Source organism: Suncus etruscus, chromosome 20, assembly GCF_024139225.1.
Source record: "Suncus etruscus isolate mSunEtr1 chromosome 20, mSunEtr1.pri.cur, whole genome shotgun sequence".
Taxonomy (NCBI): domain Eukaryota; kingdom Metazoa; phylum Chordata; class Mammalia; order Eulipotyphla; family Soricidae; genus Suncus; species Suncus etruscus.
The window spans coordinates 7,760,159-7,781,009 of NC_064867.1; the positions used below are offsets into that span (position 1 = coordinate 7,760,159).

At 45.6% G+C, this 20,851-nt stretch overlaps 1 protein-coding gene across 1 annotated transcript in view; it reads left to right on the forward strand.

The window, feature by feature from the left end:
- The window catches only part of LOC125998128 (CCR4-NOT transcription complex subunit 10), a 49,771-nt gene that overhangs the window by 11,132 nt on the left and 17,788 nt on the right, over window positions 1-20,851 (forward strand). The window contains exons 5-13 of the mRNA XM_049766400.1: window positions 3,008-3,150; window positions 4,436-4,522; window positions 7,093-7,176; window positions 8,889-9,006; window positions 10,812-10,961; window positions 12,572-12,774; window positions 14,385-14,506; window positions 16,803-16,979; window positions 19,035-19,115. Of these exons, the coding sequence (XP_049622357.1) occupies window positions 3,008-3,150; window positions 4,436-4,522; window positions 7,093-7,176; window positions 8,889-9,006; window positions 10,812-10,961; window positions 12,572-12,774; window positions 14,385-14,506; window positions 16,803-16,979; window positions 19,035-19,115 (1,165 nt within the window). The remainder of the gene's footprint in view (window positions 1-3,007; window positions 3,151-4,435; window positions 4,523-7,092; window positions 7,177-8,888; window positions 9,007-10,811; window positions 10,962-12,571; window positions 12,775-14,384; window positions 14,507-16,802; window positions 16,980-19,034; window positions 19,116-20,851) is intronic.

The window sequence follows — 20,851 nt, forward strand, 5'->3', positions numbered from 1 at the left end:
TTAACAACCCTGAACTTGATCTAAGAGGCATAGAACTTGAAATGGTTATTCAGCTAGCATACTTCCGAAAATTGAAGAATGAGGCCCCAGAGAGATAGCACAGCGGCATTTGCCTTGCAAACAGCCGATCCAGGACCAAAGGTGGTTGGTTCGAATCCCGGTGTCCCTAATGGTTCCCCGTGCCTGCCAGGAGCTATTTCTGAGCAGACAGCCAGAAGTAACCCCTGAGCACCTCCGGGTGTGGCCCAAAAACCAAAAAAAATAAAAGAAAAGAAAATAGAAGAATGAAAAAGCATTGGTATGTCAGAACGATAGCACAGCTGCGTTTGCCTTTCACACAGCCGACCCAGGTTAGATCCCTGGCATTCCATATGGTGCCTCCATGCCTGCCAGAAGTAATTTCTGAACACTGCCTGGTGTGGCCCAAAAACAAAAACACAAAAGTATAAAGAAAAAAAATGGGCTGTAGGGCTGGAGAGATAGCATGGAGGTAGGATGTTTGCCTTGCATGCAGAAGGAAGGTGGTTCGAATACCAGCATCCTATATGGTCCCCTGAGCCTGCCAGGAGCGATTTCTGAGTGTAGAGCCAGGAGAAACCCCTGAGTGCAGCAGGTGTGACCCAAAAACCAAAACAAAAGAAAAACAGGCTAGAGCGATAGCACAGCGGTAGGGCGTTTTGCCTTGCACGCAACCAACCTGGGACGGATCCATGCTTGATCCCTGGCATCCCATATGGTTTCCAGAGCCTGCCAGGAGTAACCAGGTACCTCCAGTGTAGCCCAAAAACAGGAAGGAAGGAAAGGAAGGAAAGGGAGGGAGGGAAGGGAAGATAAAAAAAAAAAGGAAGAGTCTCAGAAATCAGTCGTGTGGTTAGAAAACATGTAAATTGGCTTACTTTTAGATAAATTCAGGTTTTCTGTTAGCCCCTCTTTTTGTTGTTGTTGTTGTTGTTTTCCTTTATTTTGGGGGGCATACCCAGTGGCACTTAGAGGTTATTCCTGGCTCCGCACTCAGAAATCGCTCTTGCCAGGCTCAGGAAACCATATGGGATGCCAAGGATCTAACCCAGGTTTGTTCCAGGACACCCGCATGCCAGGCAAATCCCTTACCCCTGTACTATTACTCTGACCTATTTTATTCTCTTTATTTATTTTTCTTTTTGGTTTTTTTGGGCCACACCCATTTGATGCTCAGGGGTTACTCCTGGCTAAGTGCTCAGAAATCGCCCCTGGCTTGGGAGGACCATATGGGAAGCCGGGGGATTCAACCACAATCCTTCCTTGGCTAGTGCTTGCAAGGCAGGCACCTTACCTCTAGCACCACCTCTCCAGCCCTCTATTTCATTCTTATCCACTGTAAAATCTCTCAGACCCCATTCACTTTGTAGACATACTCCACTTCATTTCCTGCTTTCTTTTGTTTCTGTAGTATAAAATTTTTCCTCCCATCTCATATATAGAAAGGAAATCTTTGGGAAAATAAATAAGATTCTTTTAAGAAAAAAAAAAAAAAAGGGAAAATAGGGGCCGGAGAGATAGTATGGAGGGAAGGTGTGTGTCTTTCTTTTTTTTTTTTTTTTTTTTTTTTGGGGGGGGGGTTTGGGCCACACCCAGTGAGGTTCAGGGGTTATTCCTGGCTATGCGCTCAGAAGTCGCTCCTGGCTTGGGGGATCATATGGGACGCTGGGGGATCAAACCGTGGTCCATCCTAGGCTAGTGCTGGCAAGGCAGACAGACACCTTACCTCTAATGCCACCATGCCAGCCCCAAGGCGTTTGCCTTTCATACAGAAGGTCGGTGATTCAAATCCTGGTATCCCATATATCCCCCGAGCCTGCTAGGAGCGATTTATGAGCATAGAGCCAGGAATAACCCCTAAGCACTGCCGGGTGTGACCCAGAAACCAAAAAAAAAGGGGGGTGGGAGTCTTGGACCAGAGAGATAGTACAGCAAGTAAGTGCACTTTCCTTGCACATGGCTGACCCAGGTTTGATCCCCAGCATCCCATATGGTCCCTTGAGCCCACCAAAAGCCAGGAGTAACCTCTAAGTGCCGCCAGGTGTGACCCAAAAATCAAAAAAGAGAAAGTAAATATTTAGAGCTGGAAAGTACAGTGCAGGGAGCACTTGTCCCACATGTGGCTGACATCAATTTAATCCCCAGCACCATAAATGGTCCCTCGAGCCGCTGGAGAAATTATCTCTGAGCACAGAGCCAGAAGGAAATTCTGAACACCACTGGATGTGCTCACTTTCCACTCCCCCACAGAAAAGTAAATATCCTTCCTAGAATTCAGATCTTTAGAATCAAAGAACCTCAAAATATTACCTTCTCAACATCTCTGCCTTTTTTTGCTTTTTGTTTTGGTTTTGGGCTGCACCTGCTGGTGCTGTGGGCTTACTCCTGCCTCTCCTTTAGGAATTAGCTCCTGGTGTTGCTTGGGGAACCATATGGGCTACTTACTGGGTGTTTAACAGGTCGGCTGCAAGCGAGGCAGATGTCCTACTCCCTGTATGTCCTTGTATTTCTGTATCATTTATTATCGGGCAGGCAAATAGGCTACTTTTATGATGTGTAGAGGCCATCTGTGTGGTAAGCAGCAGAGCAGATACTAGAATTGAGATTTCCTTCCACTTAAAGTAACTATTAGTTTTACATGCTGGTGCTGAAGTCATGGCTCATAGGACTGGAGTGCATGCTTTGCATTCGAGAATTCCTGGTTTGAGCCTCAGAACATTTATTTCTGCCAGTGAACAATAAAGACATGTTTTTTTTAAGTTGAGGCCATTGTGAATTACAAGTGTTTCCCAGTTGTATGTCAGGTGTTTAGTGACAGTGAGTTAGGACCATTCCCACCACCAGTGTTGGCCTTCCTCACGAGTTATACTTCTTTCAGTAAAGACTTACACTTGGACTTTTAGACCTTTTTGTGGGGAAGAGTTGGGGGTCTAAGATGTTTGTCTCACTTTAGACTGTGACTTTTCTTTTTGTTTCTTTCTCCCTGCAGAAGAAAAATTCGCCCAAGCGGTCTGTTTTTTGCTTGTAGACTTGTACATACTAACCTATCAGGCCGAGAAAGCTTTACATCTTCTGGCTGTCCTAGAGAAAATGGTGTCACAGGGTAATAATAACAAAAATGGAAAGAACGAAGTGAGTATTCTGGGGTGATCCCACTAAATTTTAAAAATATATTCATATTTTTATGGGGCCGGGCGGTGGCGCTGTAGGTAAGGTGCTTGCCTTACCTGCGCTAGCCTTGGAAGGACTGCGGTTCGATCCCCCGGCATCCCATATGGTCCCCCAAGCCAGGAGCGACTTCTGAGCGCATAGCCAGGAGTAACCCCTGAGCGTCACCGGGTGTGGCCCAAAAACAAAAACAAAAACAAAAACAAAAATATATTCATATTTTTATGATTAAATATTATTTAACATCTATAAGCATTCATATAAAACTTAGCCTTTTAAAGTCTACAATTCTGTGGTTTTTAGTGAACACAGTTGTATAGCCATCTCCCCATCTAAATTCACCCCCAGAAGAAACAGGTTCTGAGAGGTAGCTCACCAGACTGGAACACATGCTGGAGAGCAGAGTTTGAGCCCCAATGCCACATGGTCCCTTGAGCCTCTTGGAGCCGGAGAGATAGCATGGAGGTAAGGCGTTTGCCTTGCATGCAGAAGGTCGGTGATTCGAATCCCGGCATCCCATGTGGTCCCAGAGGCTGCCAGGAGCGATTTCTAAGCATTGAGACAGGAGTAACCCCTGAGCGCTGCAGGTGTGATCCTAAAACAACAACAACAAAAATGAGTAGCCTCTTAAGTACTGCGCTGGAGTAGGCCCTGGCCGTTCCCAAGGCTTATTCTTGGCATTACACTTCGGGGTCACTCCTGACAGGGCTCTGCGAACCATATAGGATAGCAAGTTCAAATTCAGGTTGGTTTGCATGCAAGAAAAGCATCTTACCCATTGTACTACTTCTCCAGCCCCTACCAGTGCTCTTTAAACTGTCCTATCTGTTCTTCTCATCCTACAACCCCCCCCCCCCCCTTCATTGTTACAATGACTGGCACTTACACACTTGGTTTCTGTGCTCTCCAAAGACCGTTTCTGTGCTCTCCAAAGACCGTTGTCATGCTGGGAGCAACAATGATAGTAATGCTGTGCACTCAGCATTCAGGGTAGTCCCAGGGACCAAACTCCCAGCCTCTTGACTACAAGGCAAGTGTTTTCTGCTGAACCACATCCCGAACCCAGATCTAGTCTTTACAGGAAGACTTAGTCTCATCTTAGCTGTTTGGAAATCAATTTTGGTTAGCCAATCTACACTGAATTTCTCTACCTGAATTTCTCGGAGTTCGATTTGGGATTCTGAATTGTGAAAACTCTCCACAAGCTAAAACACTTAATTGTGTTTAACTTTGTATCACCACCCTGCAGGCTAGTAATAATAGCAACAAAGATGGATCTAATCATAAAACTGAAGGTGGAGCTCTAATAGAAGTAGCAAAGTCCAAGATACATCAGGTAGTGTACATTTTTTAAAGGTCATAACTTGTGTTCATTTATAATTCTTATGATGAAGCATGATCTTTGAAAGCATTAAATAAGTAGTAAATTCTTGATTATTGAGTTTTTTGTTTGTTTGTTTGTTTGTTTTTGGGTCACACCTGGCAGCAGTCAGAAGTTATTCCTGGTTCTAGGCTCAGAAATCACTCCTGGCTGGCTCAGGGGACCATATGGGACGCCGGGATTCGAACCACTGTCCTTCTGCATGCAAGACAAGCACCTTACTCCATGCTGTCTCTCCGGCCCCATATTGATTATTTATTGTCCCTGTATTTCTGTATCCTGTATTTTCCCTAACTTGTAGGGCAGCCAAGTAGGCTACTTTTATGATGTGTGGAGGCTATATGTGTAATAAGCAGCAGAGCAGAATAGATATTTCCTTCCACTTATAATAATAATTATTGATTGATGTAATAAAAGTAGTTGATTGGGGCCAGCGAGTTGGCGCTAGAGGCACGGTGTCTGCTTTCCAAGCACTAGCCAAGGAAAGATCATGACGCGGTTCGATCCCCCGGCGTCCCATATGGTCCCCCAAGCCAGGGGCAATTTCTGAGAGCTTAGCCAGGAGTAACCCCTGAGCGTCAAATGGGTGTGGATGGAAAAAAAAAGTGGTTGATTATTATTAAAAGAGGTAAATAGGGGCGGAGTGATAGCATAGCAGTAGGGCATTTGCCTTGCACGAAGCCGACCCGGTTCAACCCAGGTTCGATCCCCAACCTCCCATATAGACCCCCAAGACTGCAATATAGTCCCCCAAGGAGCAGTATCCAAGGGCAGAGCCAGGAGAAATTTATCACTGAGAGTTGCCAGGTAAGGCTCCAAAATAAACAAAAGTGATAATTAAAAGCATGTATATTTCTTAGGCTTGAAGCATACTTCTGTTTTGTTTTGTTTTTTGTTTTGTTTTTGTTTTTGTTTTTGGGCCACACCCGGCGGTGCTCAAGGGTTACTCCTGGCTGTCTGCTCAGAAATAGCTCCTGGCAGGCAGGGTAGACCATATGGGACACCGGGATTTGAACCAACCACCTTTGGTCCTGGATCGGCTGCTTGCAAGGCAAATGCCTCTGTGTTATCTCTCCAGGCCCGGCTTGAAGCATACTTCTAAATATATTTTGTTCAAGAGTATAAAGCAGGGCCGGAGAGATAGCATGGAGGTAAGGCGTTCGCTTTTCATGCAGAAGGTCATCAGTTCCGAATCCCAGCATCCCATATGGTCCCCCGTGCCTGCCAGGAACAATTTCTGAGCATGGAGCCAGGAGTAACCCCTGAGCACTGCCGGGTGTGACTCAAAAGCCACCAAAAAAAAAAAAAAGTATAAAGCGGTAAGCTTCTTATGTACTTACAGAAGAATAAAAAATAAGTCCGTACTTAAATTTTTGTTAATTGCCATATGCAGCTGGGATCGGAGTGATAGCGCAGCAATAGAATATTTGCCTTGTATACGGTTGACTCAGGATAGGCCTGGGTTCAATCCCCTGTGTCCCATATGGTCCCCTGAGCCAGGAGTGATTTCTGAGTGCATAGCCATGGGGTAACCCCAGAGTGACACCAGGTGTGGCTCAAAAACCAAAAAATAATGGGCCGGCATGGTGGTGCTAGAGATAAGGTGCCTGCCTTGCCTGCACTAGCCTAGGACGGACCTAGGTTCGATCCCCCGGCGTCCCAAATGGTCCCCCAAGCCAGGTGCGATTTCTGAGCTTGGGGCCAGAGCAGTGGCGCAAGTGGTAGGGCATTTCCCTTGCATGTGCTAATCTAGGATGGAACACAGTTCCATCCCCCAGCATCCCATATGGCCCCCCAAACCAGGGGCGATTTCTGAGCACATAGCCAGGAGTAACCCCTGAGCATCATTAGGTGTGGCCCAAAAAAAGGAAGAAAAGAAAAAAGAGTGGAGGCCAGAGAGAGAGCATGGAGGTAAGGTGCTTGCCTTGCATACAGATGAATGGTGGTTCGAATCCCAGCATCCCATATGGTCCCCAGAGCCTGGTAGGAGCGATTTCTGAGTGTAGAGCCAGGAGTAACCCCTGAGCGCTGCTGGGTGTGAACCAAAAATTAAAACAAATTTTTTAATTAAATTAAAAAAAAAAAGAATTGATAGGAACTGGAGCAATAGCACAGTGAGTATGGAATTTGTCTTGCTGGGTTTGATTCCCGGCATCCCAGATGGTCCCCTGAGCACTGCCAAGAGTGACTTCTGAGCACAGAGCCAGGTGTGGCCCCAAAACAAAAAAACAATTCAAAATAAAACAAAAAATTGGGAAAAGAAAAAGAATTGATAGGTAGGTATAGAGAATATAAAGGTTATCACACTTATTTTGCATGTGAGTGACCCCTAGCATTAGTTTTTCAGAATGTATTAAGAATAAAATTGTAAAAATAGGTCATTTAAGATCATATAAAACTTGCTTTCACAGGGAGCTGGTGTTACTAGTATAAACACTTGAATGTAACACACTTCGCTAAAAAATAAAAGTGTAACATATGCAGATATATCCTCATTCTCAACAGTAGCATCTTTTCTTTGACAGTATAAAGTGAGAGCTTATATCCAGATGAAGTCCCTAAAAGCCTGCAAAAGAGAGGTGAAATCGGTCATGAACACAGCTGGAAATGTGAGTTTCCTTTTCTCCAGGACTTTGTTTTCACTTGTGGTTTAAAGCTTCAAACTTTCTGACTTGTACAGTAGACATTTGTCATTTTAAAATAATTTGTCTTAGTCTATAGAGTCTATAGACTGCCAGAAACAGATCATGTTTTGAGGCCAGAGAAAATGCAGCTGACCCGGGTTCAATCCCCAGCACCACCTATGTTCCCTCAGCACAACCATAAGTGGTGCCAAAACAAAATCAAAAAACTTCATCATAGAGTTGTGAAATCCGTGTCGACAATTTATGGTATTTATCACTTGAAATTTCACTACATGTTTACCTCGGTTCAAAGCAGTCATTTTAAGGGGCCAGAGGAGTAGTATAGTAGGTAGGGCCCATCCCAAATTGAATTGGGTCTCCAGCAGCCCATATGGTCTCCCAAGCCCTCTAGGAGTGATTCTTGATTACAGAGTCAAGAGAAACCTTTGAGCACCACTAGGTTTAGCCTAAAGACAAAACAAAAGTGTGAAATCATAAGGATATTGTACATAATAGGAGTGATTCAGGAAAATTAGCCTTAGAAATCTAAGGATTTAAATTAGCCAGATCTAAGCAGGATCTAAATTAGTCACTGGGTCACAACTAATCTTTTAGAATTTTAATACCTAGACATGAGGGCAGGTATTCTTGAATCTAAGGGGAAAGGCTGAACTAGCCAGAAAGCTATTATCAAATCTTATTTTTCTTTTTTTCTTTTTTGTTTTGTTTTTGTTTGTTTTTTTGGGGGCCACACTCGGCAGTACTCAGGGATTATTCCTGGCTATCTGCTCAGAAATAGCTCCTGGCAGGCACGGGTGACCATATGGGACACCGGGATTCGAACCAACCACCTTTGGTCCTGGATCGGCTGCTTGCAAGGCAAACGCCGCTGTGCTATCTCTCCGGGCCCATCAAATCTTATTTTTCAGTGCTGGAGAGATAGCACAGCGGTAGGGTGTTTGCCTTGCACGTGGCCAACCCAGGACCACCCCGGTTTGATACCTGGCATCCTATATGGTCCCCCAAGCCTGCCAGGAGAGATTTTTGAGTAACCTCTGAGCGCTACTGGGTGTGCCAAAAAAAATTAAATGGTATAACATAGAGGCTGGAGAAATAATCAGTGGGTATTTGCCTTCCTCAGCCGACCTGGATTTGATCCCTGGAATCACATATGGTCTCATGAGCACCTTAGGGAGTTATCCCTGAGTTCAGAGCCTGGATTAAGCCTTGAGGACCACTGAATATAACCCCCAAAACAAATTAAATAGGGCCAGAGAAATAGTACAGGGTGTAGGACACTTGCTTTGTATGCTGTCAGCCTGTTAGATCCCTGAATCCCGTATTGTCCCCTGTCCACTACCAGGAGTCATTCCTGAATGCAGAGTCCTGGAGTAAGCCCTGGGCACCACCAGATGTAGCCCCCAAAAAAGGCCAAAAAAAGAGCAAATTAGTTAAATGATATATTTGATAAAGTCAGATTCTATTCAAATAATAAACATATGTTGTTGGGGTGTTTTTTAGGTAGACCCTTAGTTCAGTGACAGATTTTGTTTTTAGATTTTGAGAAGAGCAACCAACGAGGCTAATTATACTGGATTCATCTCAGCATAGTATAATTCTGACTTCACACCATACATCTTAATGCACGCATCATACATTTGATTACAAATCACCAGTAACGTGTACTTTCTTTACAGTCTGCGCCCTCTCTGTTTCTTAAGAGCAATTTTGAGTACTTAAGAGGCAATTATCGAAAAGCTGTAAAGCTGTTAAACAGTTCAAACATTGCTGAGCATCCAGGATTCATGAAAACAGGTAAAAGAATATCTTGAAGCAGTAACTTTTCTTTTTCCTTATTTTGGGGGGCTGGTGTTCTTCTGGTGCCACATGCTGCGGTGCTCAGGTCTTACTCCTGGCAGTGAGCTCTGGAATCACTACTGGCAGTCTCAAAAGACCATACAGGGTACCAGGGATCTAATTCAATGTTGCCTCCTTTGAGGCAACCACCTTACACACTGTACTATCCCTCTGGCCTTTTCTCCCAAGAATCAAACCCAGGCTTGTCACATGCAGAGCCTGCGGTCAGCCTTTTGGCTCCAGAATAAATGTTTGGGGCTGAAGAGATAGCACGGAGGTAAGGTGTTTCCTTGCATGCAGAAGGTCAGTGGTTTGAATCCCGGCATCCCATATGGTCCCCTGAGCCTGATGGGCGATTTCTGAACGTAGAGCCAGGAGTAATCCTGAGCACTGCTGGGTGTGACCCAAAAAACAAAACAAAAAAAGTTTGAGGCCAGAGCGATAGCACAATGATAGGGCGTTTGCCTTGCATGCAGTTGATTCAGGACAGACAGTGGTTCAAATCCCGGCATCTCATCTGGTCCCCCTGGCCAGGAGCGATTTCTGATCCCATAGCCAGGAGTAATCCCTGAGCGTCACCAGTGTGGCCCCAAAACCCAAAATAAAAAGAATAAATATTTATGCTTCACATGCAGGAGGCTTGGATTTGATCCTTGGATTATGGTCCACCAAGTACTAAACCAGGAATCGGTCCTGAGCATCAATACTGGTTATAATTCAAAAAATAAAAAGAGAAAAAGGAATTCTTGCTACTGATAAAAATTCATTAGTATAGTTGGTAGGGCATTTGCCTAGCATGCGGCTGGCCTGGATTCAATCTCTGGCATCCTCCAAGCCCACCAGAAGTGATTCCTGGGTACAGAGTCAGAAGTAACCCCAAGTACCACCAAGGATGGCTTAAGCAAAACAAAACAAAAAACTTCTATTGTCATTATGGAACCAGAGTGATTATGCAGCAGGCAGGGTGCTTGCCTATTGCAAGTCAGCCCTTGATGGGGCTGGATGATGGTGGGATGGAGGATGAGGTCTCTCTCCTCCAGCTCGGACCATGGTCTGCCACCCTGTTCAGCCGGCAGTTCTGAGGTGATAGTGGCGGGTAGAAGACTCACAGGCAGTCAGGCTTCAGGAGATCTCAGCTTTATTCAGTGGATAAGGCTGAAGCAAAAGGGCTCAGAATCAGCCCCAGAAAAAAGCCCCAGCCTTCCACAGACCCTTGCTTTTCTGCACCAGAATCAGGCACCACCGTAGGGTGGGAGCAGAATGCCAGGTCACACCTAGGGTAGGGCACAATTACTGATTAGGGTAGGCTCAGTAACATAATAATCTTATGGAAATGTTTTCATACTTGCCTTGCATGCAACCAACCCAGCTTCATCCCTGGCATCCGATATGGTTCCCTGAGCCTACCAGGAGTGATTCCTGAATGCAGAGCCAGGATTAAGCCCTGAGTACAATAAAACACAAAATGAAAGCTTGTGAACTGGAGCTTATGGTGGCATGTAGGATACCCAGTTCTATTCTTTCCTCCCATGATTCCCCAGCAGTGCTAGAAACTACTCCTGAACACTGAGTGGGGAGTAGCCCTTAATTACTCCCAGATGAGACCCCCCCCCCCAAAGAAAATAGTCAATATAATTTTCAGATACTCCCTGGATTCCAAATGCTTTGTAAACTATTCTAAGGAAATGAGTAGAATTTTATACTTGTATGAGGTACATCAACAGTAAAATTTTTCTGTGAACATTTTTGTGTTTTTTTCATAGGTGAATGTTTAAGGTGCATGTTTTGGAATAATCTGGGTTGCATTCATTTTGCCATGAGCAAGCACAATTTGGGGATTTTCTACTTTAAAAAGGCTCTACAAGAAAATGATAATGTCTGTGCACAACTTAGTGCAGGCAGTAGTGATCCAGGTAAGCCCTTTGCTGGGGACAGTGTTTTGTATTCTTGTTTGTTTGGGGGGGGGGGGGTTTGAGGGTAGTGGATTCTTTTAATGGTTTGAGGTTCTGTTTTTATTTTTAGCAACATCCAGCAATTTTTTTGGGGGGAGGGCCACACCCAGCAGTGCTCAGGGGTTACTCCTGCTGTCTGCTCAGAAATAGCTCCTGGCAGGCACGAGGGACCATATGGGACACCGGGATTCGAACCAACCACCTTTGGTCCTGGATCGGTTGCTTGCAAGGCAAACACGTCTGTGCTATCTCTCTGAGCCCATCATCCAGCAATATTATTAATAATAATTTCTCATGCATGTAATTCCATAACCACACCCATTTCCTGCCTCATCCCTCCCCATAGGCTCTAATCCCTTTCAGCCTACTTGTATTTTTTTTTTTTTTTTACTTTTTGGGTCACACCCAGCGGTGCTCAGGGGTTACTCCTGGCTGTCTGCTCAGAAATAGCTCCTGGCAGGCACGGGGGACCATATGGGACACTGGGATTCGAACCAACCACCTTTGGTCCTGGATCGGCTGCTTGCAAGGCAAACGCCGCTGTGCCATCTCTCCGGGCCCCAGCCTACTTCTATTTTACGCTTTGGGCAAAGCATGATTCCAAAAAGCAAGCATGCAGTCAGAATGCATCCTCTGTGAATCTATGTACACTGATCCTTGTTTAATATATTGAATCCTGAGGATTCCTTTTTAAATAGAAGGGGTTATACTCGATATCAGCCCTTGGATGGGGCTGGATGGTGATGGGATGGAGAGGCCTTTCTTCTCCAGGTGTCCAGGACTTTTTCCTGGTTCTGTGCTTGGGGGCTATATGTGGTATTGATCATGCATTACCAGGGATTAAACCTGGGGCTCTTTTGTCAACTCTTTGAGCTAATTCTAAGCCCTGTTTTGTTTTGTTTTTAAGAATTATTGATTTGAGAGGCTGGAGCAATAGCATAGCAGTAGGGCATTTGCCTTGCACACAGCCAACCCCAAGGGACCTTGATTCAATTCCCGGTAATCCATATGGTCCCCTGAGCCTGCCAGGAGCAATTTCTGAGGACAGAGCCTGGGATAACACCTGAGCGCCACCAGGTGTGAACCAAAAAAAAAAGAATTATTGATTTGAGGGCCTGAGTGGTGGCATAGCGACAGGGTGTTTGCCTTGCCCTCAGACAATCTGGGACAGACCCGAGTTCAATCCCTGGCATCCCATATTGTCTTCCAAGCCTGCCAAGAGTGATTTCTGAGTGCAGAGCCAGGAGGAACCCCTGAGTGCCTCTGGGTGTGGCCGAAAAATATTACAGAGAGGTATGGTATGAGGTTCTCAGGTAAAAGTCCTTATCTCTTTCCTTAGTCTTCTGGAAAAGAAGTGCTTGAGGTTAGCACTTCTGTGCTCACTAGCAACTGCCATGGCACTGGCAACTCTGTCTCGGGGCGAAACCCACCAATGGTCAGAGCCACGCAACTTCAGTTGGGTCAGTGGCATATACACGACGTGAATTTAAGGACTAAAACCGGAGTACATGTTTTCAGGGTGGCTGGTCCTTAAAGTCTCGCATTTAATCCCATCTCATTCCTGTGGCCAGGCAAGAAGTTTTCAGGACGACCCATGTGCACGTTACTGACCAACAAGAGGTATGAGTTGTTGTATAACTGCGGAATTCAGCTGCTGCACGTCGGGAGGCCACTGGCTGCCTTCGAATGTCTGATTGAAGCTGTTCAGGTTTATCACGCAAATCCTCGCCTCTGGCTCCGGCTGGCTGAGTGCTGCATTGCCGCCAATAAGGGGGTGAGTGCTACATAAGTCTTCGATCGTATTTGTTTCTTGGAGTCGCTTTGGTTCCGTTTGGGCCACACCTGGCGGTGGGGATGTTAGGAAGACCATTTAATGTTTAAGTAGTTTTTGTTTTGTTTGTTTTTTGCTTTTGTTTTTGTTTTTTTGTTGTTTTTTTTGTTTTATTTTCTTTCGTTCCTCGGGGGTATTTTTGTTTGTTTGTTTGTTTGTTTTGGGTCACACCGGGCAGCGCTCAGGGTTTACTCCTGGCTCAGAAATTGCTCCTGGCAGACTCTTGGGACCTTATGGGATGCCGGAATTCAAACCACTGTCCTGCATGCAAGGCAAATGCCTTATCTCCATGCCATCTCTCAGGCTCCTGTTGTTGTTGTTGTTGTTTTTGGTTTTTTTTGGGTTTTGGTTTTTGGGTCACACCCAGCAGCGCTCAGGGGTTGCTCCTGGCTCCAGAAATCATTCCTGGCAGGCTCGGTGGACCATATGGGATGCCGGGATTTGAACCACCGACCTTCTGCATGTGAGGTAAAGGCCTTATCACCATGCTATTTCTCCGGCCCCTGTTGTTTTTTTTGTTTTGTTTTTTTTCTTCGAGGGGTTGGGCCATACACGATGACACTTGGGTTACTTCTGGCTATGTGCTCAGAAATTGCTCCTGTCTTGGGGAACCATATGGGACGCCAGGGTATTGAAACTATGGTCTGTTCTAGGTTAGTCGTGTGCAAAGCAAACATCCTACCACCTGCGGCCCTGCAAGTGCCTGTTTCATATCTTTCTGGTCTCATTAGCACCACATGGTTTCCTAAAACTCCAATACAAGTAGTGATCCCTAAGCCCAGATCCCTTAAATAGAGTCAAGTATGGGCTCCCCTGCAAACAAAACCAAACCAATCAACAAATCAATTTTATAAAAAAAGAAAAAAAGAAAAACCCAAGTCAGAACTGGAATCATAGTATACAGCTTGCCTTGCAAATAAGGCACTTGCCTTGTACATGGCTGTCCCACATATAATCGCCAGCACCCCCAGATGATCCTATGATGGTAGAGCAGGCGTGAGCCCTGAGCACTGCTGGGTGTGTCCCCAAACAAGCAAAAAATGAGTTTCATGATATCTTGAATTTTTTTTTCTTGGTTTTTGGGCCAGACCTGGTGACGCTCAGGGGTTATTCCTGGCTCTGCGCTCAGAAATCGCTTCTGGCTTGGGGAACCATATGGGACGCCAGGGGATCGAACCGCAGTCCATCCCAGGTTAGCACTTGCCAGGCAAACACCCTACCGCCACCACACTGGCCCCAATATTTTGATTCTTTCTTTTTGTTTTTAGTTTTTGGGCCACACCCAGCGGTGCTCAGTGGTTAATCCTGACTATCTGCTCCGAAATAGCTCCTGGCAGGCACAGGGGACAATATGGGATGCCGGGATTCGAACCAACCACCTTAGGTCCTGGATCAGCTGCTTGCAAGGCAAGCACTGCTATGCTCTCTCTCCGGCCCTGAGTACAGCCAGGTGTGAGTGACCCATCAAAATCAAAAAACAGTAATTGTGTGAAAAGTATTTTCTATACCCCTTAAAGCATTTCTGTGAAATCATAAGTTATTTGTATTTTTAGACTTCTGAACAAGAAACAAAAGGTCTTCCCAGCAAGAAAGGAATCGTACAGTCGATTGTTGGTCAAGGTTATCATCGTAAGATAGTGTTGGCATCACAGTCCATACAGAATACCGTATATAAGTAAGTATTTGTAAAAAGAAAGTGAATATAGTTAATCATATTCAAGTTACTTCTAGAAAATGTTGGAGTGATAGCACAGTCGTTGGGCATTAGCCTTGCACACAGCCGACCTGGGACAGACCTGGGTTTGATTCCAGGCATCCCATATGGTCCCCTGAACCTGCCAATAGTGATTTCAGTGCGCAGAGCCAGGAGTAACCCCTGAGCACTGCCAGCCCTAAAAATAGAAAAAGAGGGCCCGGAGAGATAGCACAGTGGTGTTTGCCTTGCAAGCAGCCGATCCAGGACCAAAGGTGGTTGGTTTGAATCCCGGTGTCCCATGTGGTCCCCGTGCCTGCCAGGAGCTATTTCTGAGGAGACAGCCAGGAGTCACCCCTGAGCATCGCCGGGTGTGGCCCAAAAAATAAATAAAAAATAAAAAAAGAGAGAGAGAGTGACCAGAGCGGTGGTGCCAGTGGTAGGACATTTGCCTTGCACGCATCTGACCTAGGACAGACCTCAGTTCAATCCCCCAGTGTCCCATATGGTCCAGGAGCAGGAGCAATTTCTGAGCACATAGCCTGGAGGAACCACTGAGCGTCACCAGGTATGCCCAAAAAGAAAAGAGAGAGAAAATGATTAAGACTTATTCTGTGATGCAGCTGGAGAGATCATGTAGTAGAGGGTATTGCAGTAGCCTGGATTTGATGCCAGGTATGCATGTTCCCCTGAGCCCACTAGGAGTGATTTTCTAAGCACTGCCAGTATGGATCCTCCCTCCCCCAAAATAAAGAAGACTCATAGAAGTCTTTTAAGACTCAACACTTTTTTAAGACTTGTAAAAGCCTTAGTCTTTTATAGAAGGCTGTAAGTTTTTTATGATAGACTCATAGAAGTCTATCAGAGTTTTATTGCTATTTCAAAATGACTTTCATGATCAGATCTACTTTGTTTTGTTTCTTTGGGGGGGGGCATACCCAGTGACGTTCAGGAGTTACTCCTGGCTCTGTCTTCAGGAATCACTCCTGACAGACTGGGGAAACCATATGGGATGTCAAGGATTGAACCCAGTCTGCAGTGTGCAAGGAAAACTCCTTACCCTCTGCGCTATCACTCCAGCCCCTGTTGCTTTTCTTTTTTTCCTATGGGGCCATACCCAGCTGAGATGCCTTCCTGCAAAGTATGCAGTGGAGCCCTTGATCTAGCTCTTTGCCCCTCTCCTCAGTGGTGAATTTAACTGGTTTGACTTTGGTGTTTGGGCCAGGGGTCGGGGAACATTGGTGTTTTAGATTTGTGGAGGACATTGGATTATTTTGGGCCGCCCCTGCCCGATTTTTTTTTTTTTTTGTCTTTGGGCGCCACTGATTTGATTTATTATGTCCATCAGTGCATGGCCTAAGAAACCCTATTCAAGGCCATTATTCGCGCTTTCCAGAAGAGGGCGACTTGATGTCTTTCCTTTATTTCCTTTGGTTTGGGGGGTCATAGCCAGCAGTGTTCAAAGATTACTCCTGGTAGTGTTCAGGGGACTTCATTATGTGGTGACAGGGATTTGAACTCAGGTCAGCTACGCACAAGGCAAGTACCCCATCTCCTGTACTCTAAATGTTCTTCTTGCAGTTGTTACTTTTCACATCTTGTACAATAAAACTTTACCGTTTCTACATAATAGATATTTTGTAGAATCTCAACAAAATTATATGGCTGGGATGTAGTTCAGTAGTAGAGTATATACCTTGCCTGTGTGAGTCCCTGTGTTCTCGTCCTGATACCACCCCCAATGCTGTCTTTTATTTTTCCTTAGTATTGGGTCCACACTGGTGACGCTCAGGGCTTACTCCCGGCTCTATGCTCAGAAATCGCTCCTGGCTTGGGGAACTAACTAGATGGGGTGCCAGGGATCAAACGGAGGTCCATCCTGAATCAGCTGTGTGCAAGGCAAATGCCCTACCACTGTGCCATTGCTCAACCCAGCATTTTTATTTTGGCTTTGGCCCATACCCAGCAATGTTCAGGAGTTATTTGTGTAAAATGTCTACCTTGAGAGGGCCAGAGAAATAGCACAGTGGGTAGAGTGTTTTGTACCTGGCTTACCCTGTTTCAATCCCCAGCACCCCATATGGGCCCTGAGACTGCCAGGAATGATTTCTGAGCACAGAGCCAGTAACCCCCAAGTGCTGTGGGGTTATCCCCCAAAATAAGTTCTACCTTGACAGGCAAAGTTTTCATCTATAATTTTATTGATTTTGTTACTGATGGTAGAATATACTTGTCTTTATATCATTTTGCTTTCTTAATTTTATTTTATTCTTTTAAGTGACGGACAATCTTCAGCAATTCCTGTAGCCAGTATGGAGTTTGCAGCTATTTGTCTCAGAAATGCCTTATTGTTGTTGCCTGAAGAACAACAGGATTCAAAACAGGAAAATGGATCCAAAAATAGTAATCCATTAAGTGGAAACCCTGAAAGCAGTGAAAGCAGTGAAACGAGCAGGTATTTGACCCTTCAGCCCTCTCCTCCACTGCCCCACCAGACCTTGACCAAGACTTTGGGATTTTGGGAGAATCCTAAAAACCTGACCCTTTAGAATTTCAAAAATTTTGCCTGTAGTTTCAAAATGTTATCTATTAATAATAATGATGTTGGGGCCGAAGAGATAGCATGGAGGTAAGGCGTTTGCCTTGCATGCAGAAGGACGGTGGTTCGAATCTCGGCATCCCATGTGGTCCCCCGAGCCTGCCAGGGTAGAGCCAAGTGTGACCCTTGAGCACTGCCGGGTGTGACCCAGAAACCAAAAAAAAAAAAAAAAAGTTTTGGTCGGAGTGATAATACAACATTTGCCTTTCACATGACCAACCTGGGTTTGGTCCTGGCATCCCATATGGTCCCCCAAGCCTGCCAGGAGTGTTTTCTGAGCACAGCACAAGAGTAACCCCCTGAGCACTTCAGGATGTGGCAGAAAACAAAAGAATCATTTATAAGACCACACAGGAGACAGGAGCAGGAAGCTCATCTGATCATAACTAAATAAACATGTTCAATATGAAAATCATGCTTTGTTTTACATATTACCAAGTGATTTATTGGAAAAATTCCTATGTGCTCAGGAGCTATATGCAACAGTGCTTGGGACACCCTGTGTTCAGGGATGAAACCTAATGCTCCAATTTGCAAAGCATGTTCTCTGCCCTTTGACCCAGCTTCCTGGCCCACACATGGCACCTTTATTTTCTGTCTTTTGTTTGTTTGTTTGTTTGTTTTTTGTTCCATGCCCGGCGGTGCTCAGGGGTTACTTCTGGCTGTCTGCTCAGAAATAGCTCCTGGGACACCGGGATTCGAACCAACCACCTTTGGTCCTGGATCAGCTGCTTGCAAGGCAAACGCCGCTGTGCTATCTCTCCGGGCCCTTTATTTTCATTTATTTTGGTTTTTGAGTCACACTTGGCAGCGCTCAGGGGTTGCTCCTGGCTCTATGCTAAGAAGTAGCTCCTGGCAATCTCAGAGGACCATTAGGGATGCTGGGATTCGAACCACCGTCCTTCTGAATGCAAGGCAAATGCCCTACCTCCATGCTATCTCTCAGGCCCTACACATGACATCTTTACATTAAATTTTTTGTTCTTAGAGCTGGAGTGATAGTACAGTAGATAAGGTGCTAGCCTTGCATGTGACCTGCCCATGTTTGATGCTCAGTTTATTGGGGGGGCTAGAGCAGTGGTACAAGCTGTAAGGCGTCTGTCTTGCGCCTGCTAGACTAGAACAGACTGCATTTCAATCCCTGGTTTCCCATATGGTCCCCCCAAGCCAGGAGCGATTTCTTAGTGTATAGCCAGGAGTTATTCCTGATTGTCACCTGGTGTGGCAAAACAAAACAAAACAAAAAACAAAATTTATGGGGAAGGGGGCCTGGAGCAATAGCACAGCACTATGTATGTAGGGCATTTGCCTTGCATGCGCCAACACAGAACGGACCCTGATTTGAATTCCGGGATCCCATATGGTCCCCGAGCCTGCCAGGAGCGACTTCTGGGTGCAAAACCAGGAGTAACACTTGAGGGCCACCAGGTGTGACCCAAAAATCAAAAAGACAAAAATAAACAAAAACTGGGGCCAGAGAGATAGCATGGAGGTAAGGCGTTTGCCTTGCATGCACAAGGATGTTGGTTCGAATCACGGCATCCCGTATGGTCCTTCGAGCCTGCCAGGAGCGATTTCTTTTATTTTTTTCAGGAGCGATTTCTGAGCGTAGAGCTGGGAGTATAACCCCTGAGCGCTGCCGGGTGTGACCCAAAAAAAATCAACAAAAATTTATGGGGGAATAAAGTTCATGGGAGGTCTAGAGAGGTAATAGCTCAACTGGATGGAGTGTGTGCTTTGTAGGAGAATTAACCTTTGAGCACCGAGTCAGGAGTTGTCTAGTCTCCCCTCTCCCCCACCTCCTATCACAGACTGGGCCACTGCCCCCAATTACATGAATGTGGAAATTGAACAGTGAAACAGAATTTTACATCTAGCTATTTCATTTAATTCAGAGTTTGTCTCTTTTAGCAGTAAGAGTCATGATGGAGATAAATTTATCCCAGCTCCACCATCTTCTCCTTTGAGAAAACAAGAACTCGAAAATCTAAAGTGAGTATCTAAACAAATAGACACTTTGGGAATGTTGCGGTGTTTTTAGCTTTTTCCCTTGGTGTTGCTGGATATGCCTTGGCAACCTCACTCTGAAGCTCTCAGTTGAAGGTGGACCTTCTCACACATGGCTTGAGCTTTACCACTGAGCCACATACCTGGCCCTGTTTTTTGTTTCGTTTTGGTTTGGTTTTGGGGTCACGCCCGGCAGTGCTCAGGGGTTACTCCTGGCTCTGCACTCAGAAATTGCTCGGGGGACCATATGAGATGCCGGGATTGGAACCATCGTCCTTCTGCATGCAAGGCAAACAAACGCCCTACCTCCATGCTATCTCTCCAGTCCCTGGCCCTGTTTTAATCTCTTTTATTCCATTCATATTTTGAATTATGTCAAATGTTTCACCTACATTTGCTCGTGTGACGAATCCTATTTGGCTTATAATGTATTTTGTATACATTGCTAGGAGTGGGACCGGAGGGATAGCACAACCATAAAGTGTTTGCCTTGCACGCAGTCCACCCAGGATGGACCCAGGTTCAATTTCCGGCATTCCATATGATCCCTCGAGCCTGCCAGCAGCGATATCCGAGCACAGAGCCAGGAGTAACCCCTGAGCACCTCCTGGTGTGGCCCAAAAAACAAAAAATAGATAAATTGGGCCCGGAGAGATAGCACAGCGGCGTTTGCCTTGCAAGCAGCCAATCCCGAACCAAAGGTGGTTGGTTCGAATCCCAGTGTCCCATATGGTCCCCCGTGCCTGCCAGGAGCTATTTCTGAGCAGACAGCCAGGAGTAACCCTGAGCATCGCTGGGTGTGACCCAAAAACCAAAAATAAATAAATAAATTGCTAAGAGTAGGTTTTATTTGGTTTTGTTTTGTTTTAATTAATTATTTGGTGAGGAGGGGCTTGAGGACCGTATGTAACGTCAGGTATCAAACGAGGTCAAACACATGAAAGGCAAAGCAATCTCCCTGGTGCACTATCTTTCTGACATAGATTTTTTTGTGTTTTTTTTTTTTGTTTTTTGTGTTTTTGTGGTTTGTGTGTGTGTGTGTGTGTGTGTGTGTGTGTGTGTGTGTGTGTGTGTTTTGATTTTTTTTTTTTTTTTTTTGGTTTTTGGGCCACACCCTTTTGACGCTCAGGGTTTACTCCTGGCTATGTGCTCAGAAATCGCCCCTGGCTTGGGGGGACCATATGGGACACCAGGGGATTGAACCGCTGTCCGCCCTATGCTAGCGCTTGCAAGTCAGACACCTTACCTCTAGCGCCACCTTCCAGGCCCTGTGTATGGTTTTTGGGTCACACCCGGCAGTGCTCAGGGGTTATTCTTGGCTCCATGCTCAGAAATTGCTCCTGGCAGGAACCTTCTGCATGAAAGGCAAATGCCTTAGCTCTATGCTATCTCTCTGGCCCCGGGGGGTTTGCTTTTGACTTATATTCGATTCCCAGTATCCTATTTGGTCCCAGGAGCACTTCCAGGAGGTGTCACACCCTGTGGTGCTCAAGGGTCATTCTTCAGAATCACTCTTGGCATTGCTTTGGGGAACCATTTGGGATACTGGAGACTGAACCAGGGTCGGCTGCATGCAAGGCAAGTGCCCTACTCACAGCCCTCTAGCCTCACTAAGTGGAATTCTTAAAACCGTAATTAGTTTCCGGAGACATAGCATGGAGGTAGAGTGTTTGTTTGCCTTGTATGCAGAAGGATGGTGGTTCAAATCCTAGCATCCCATA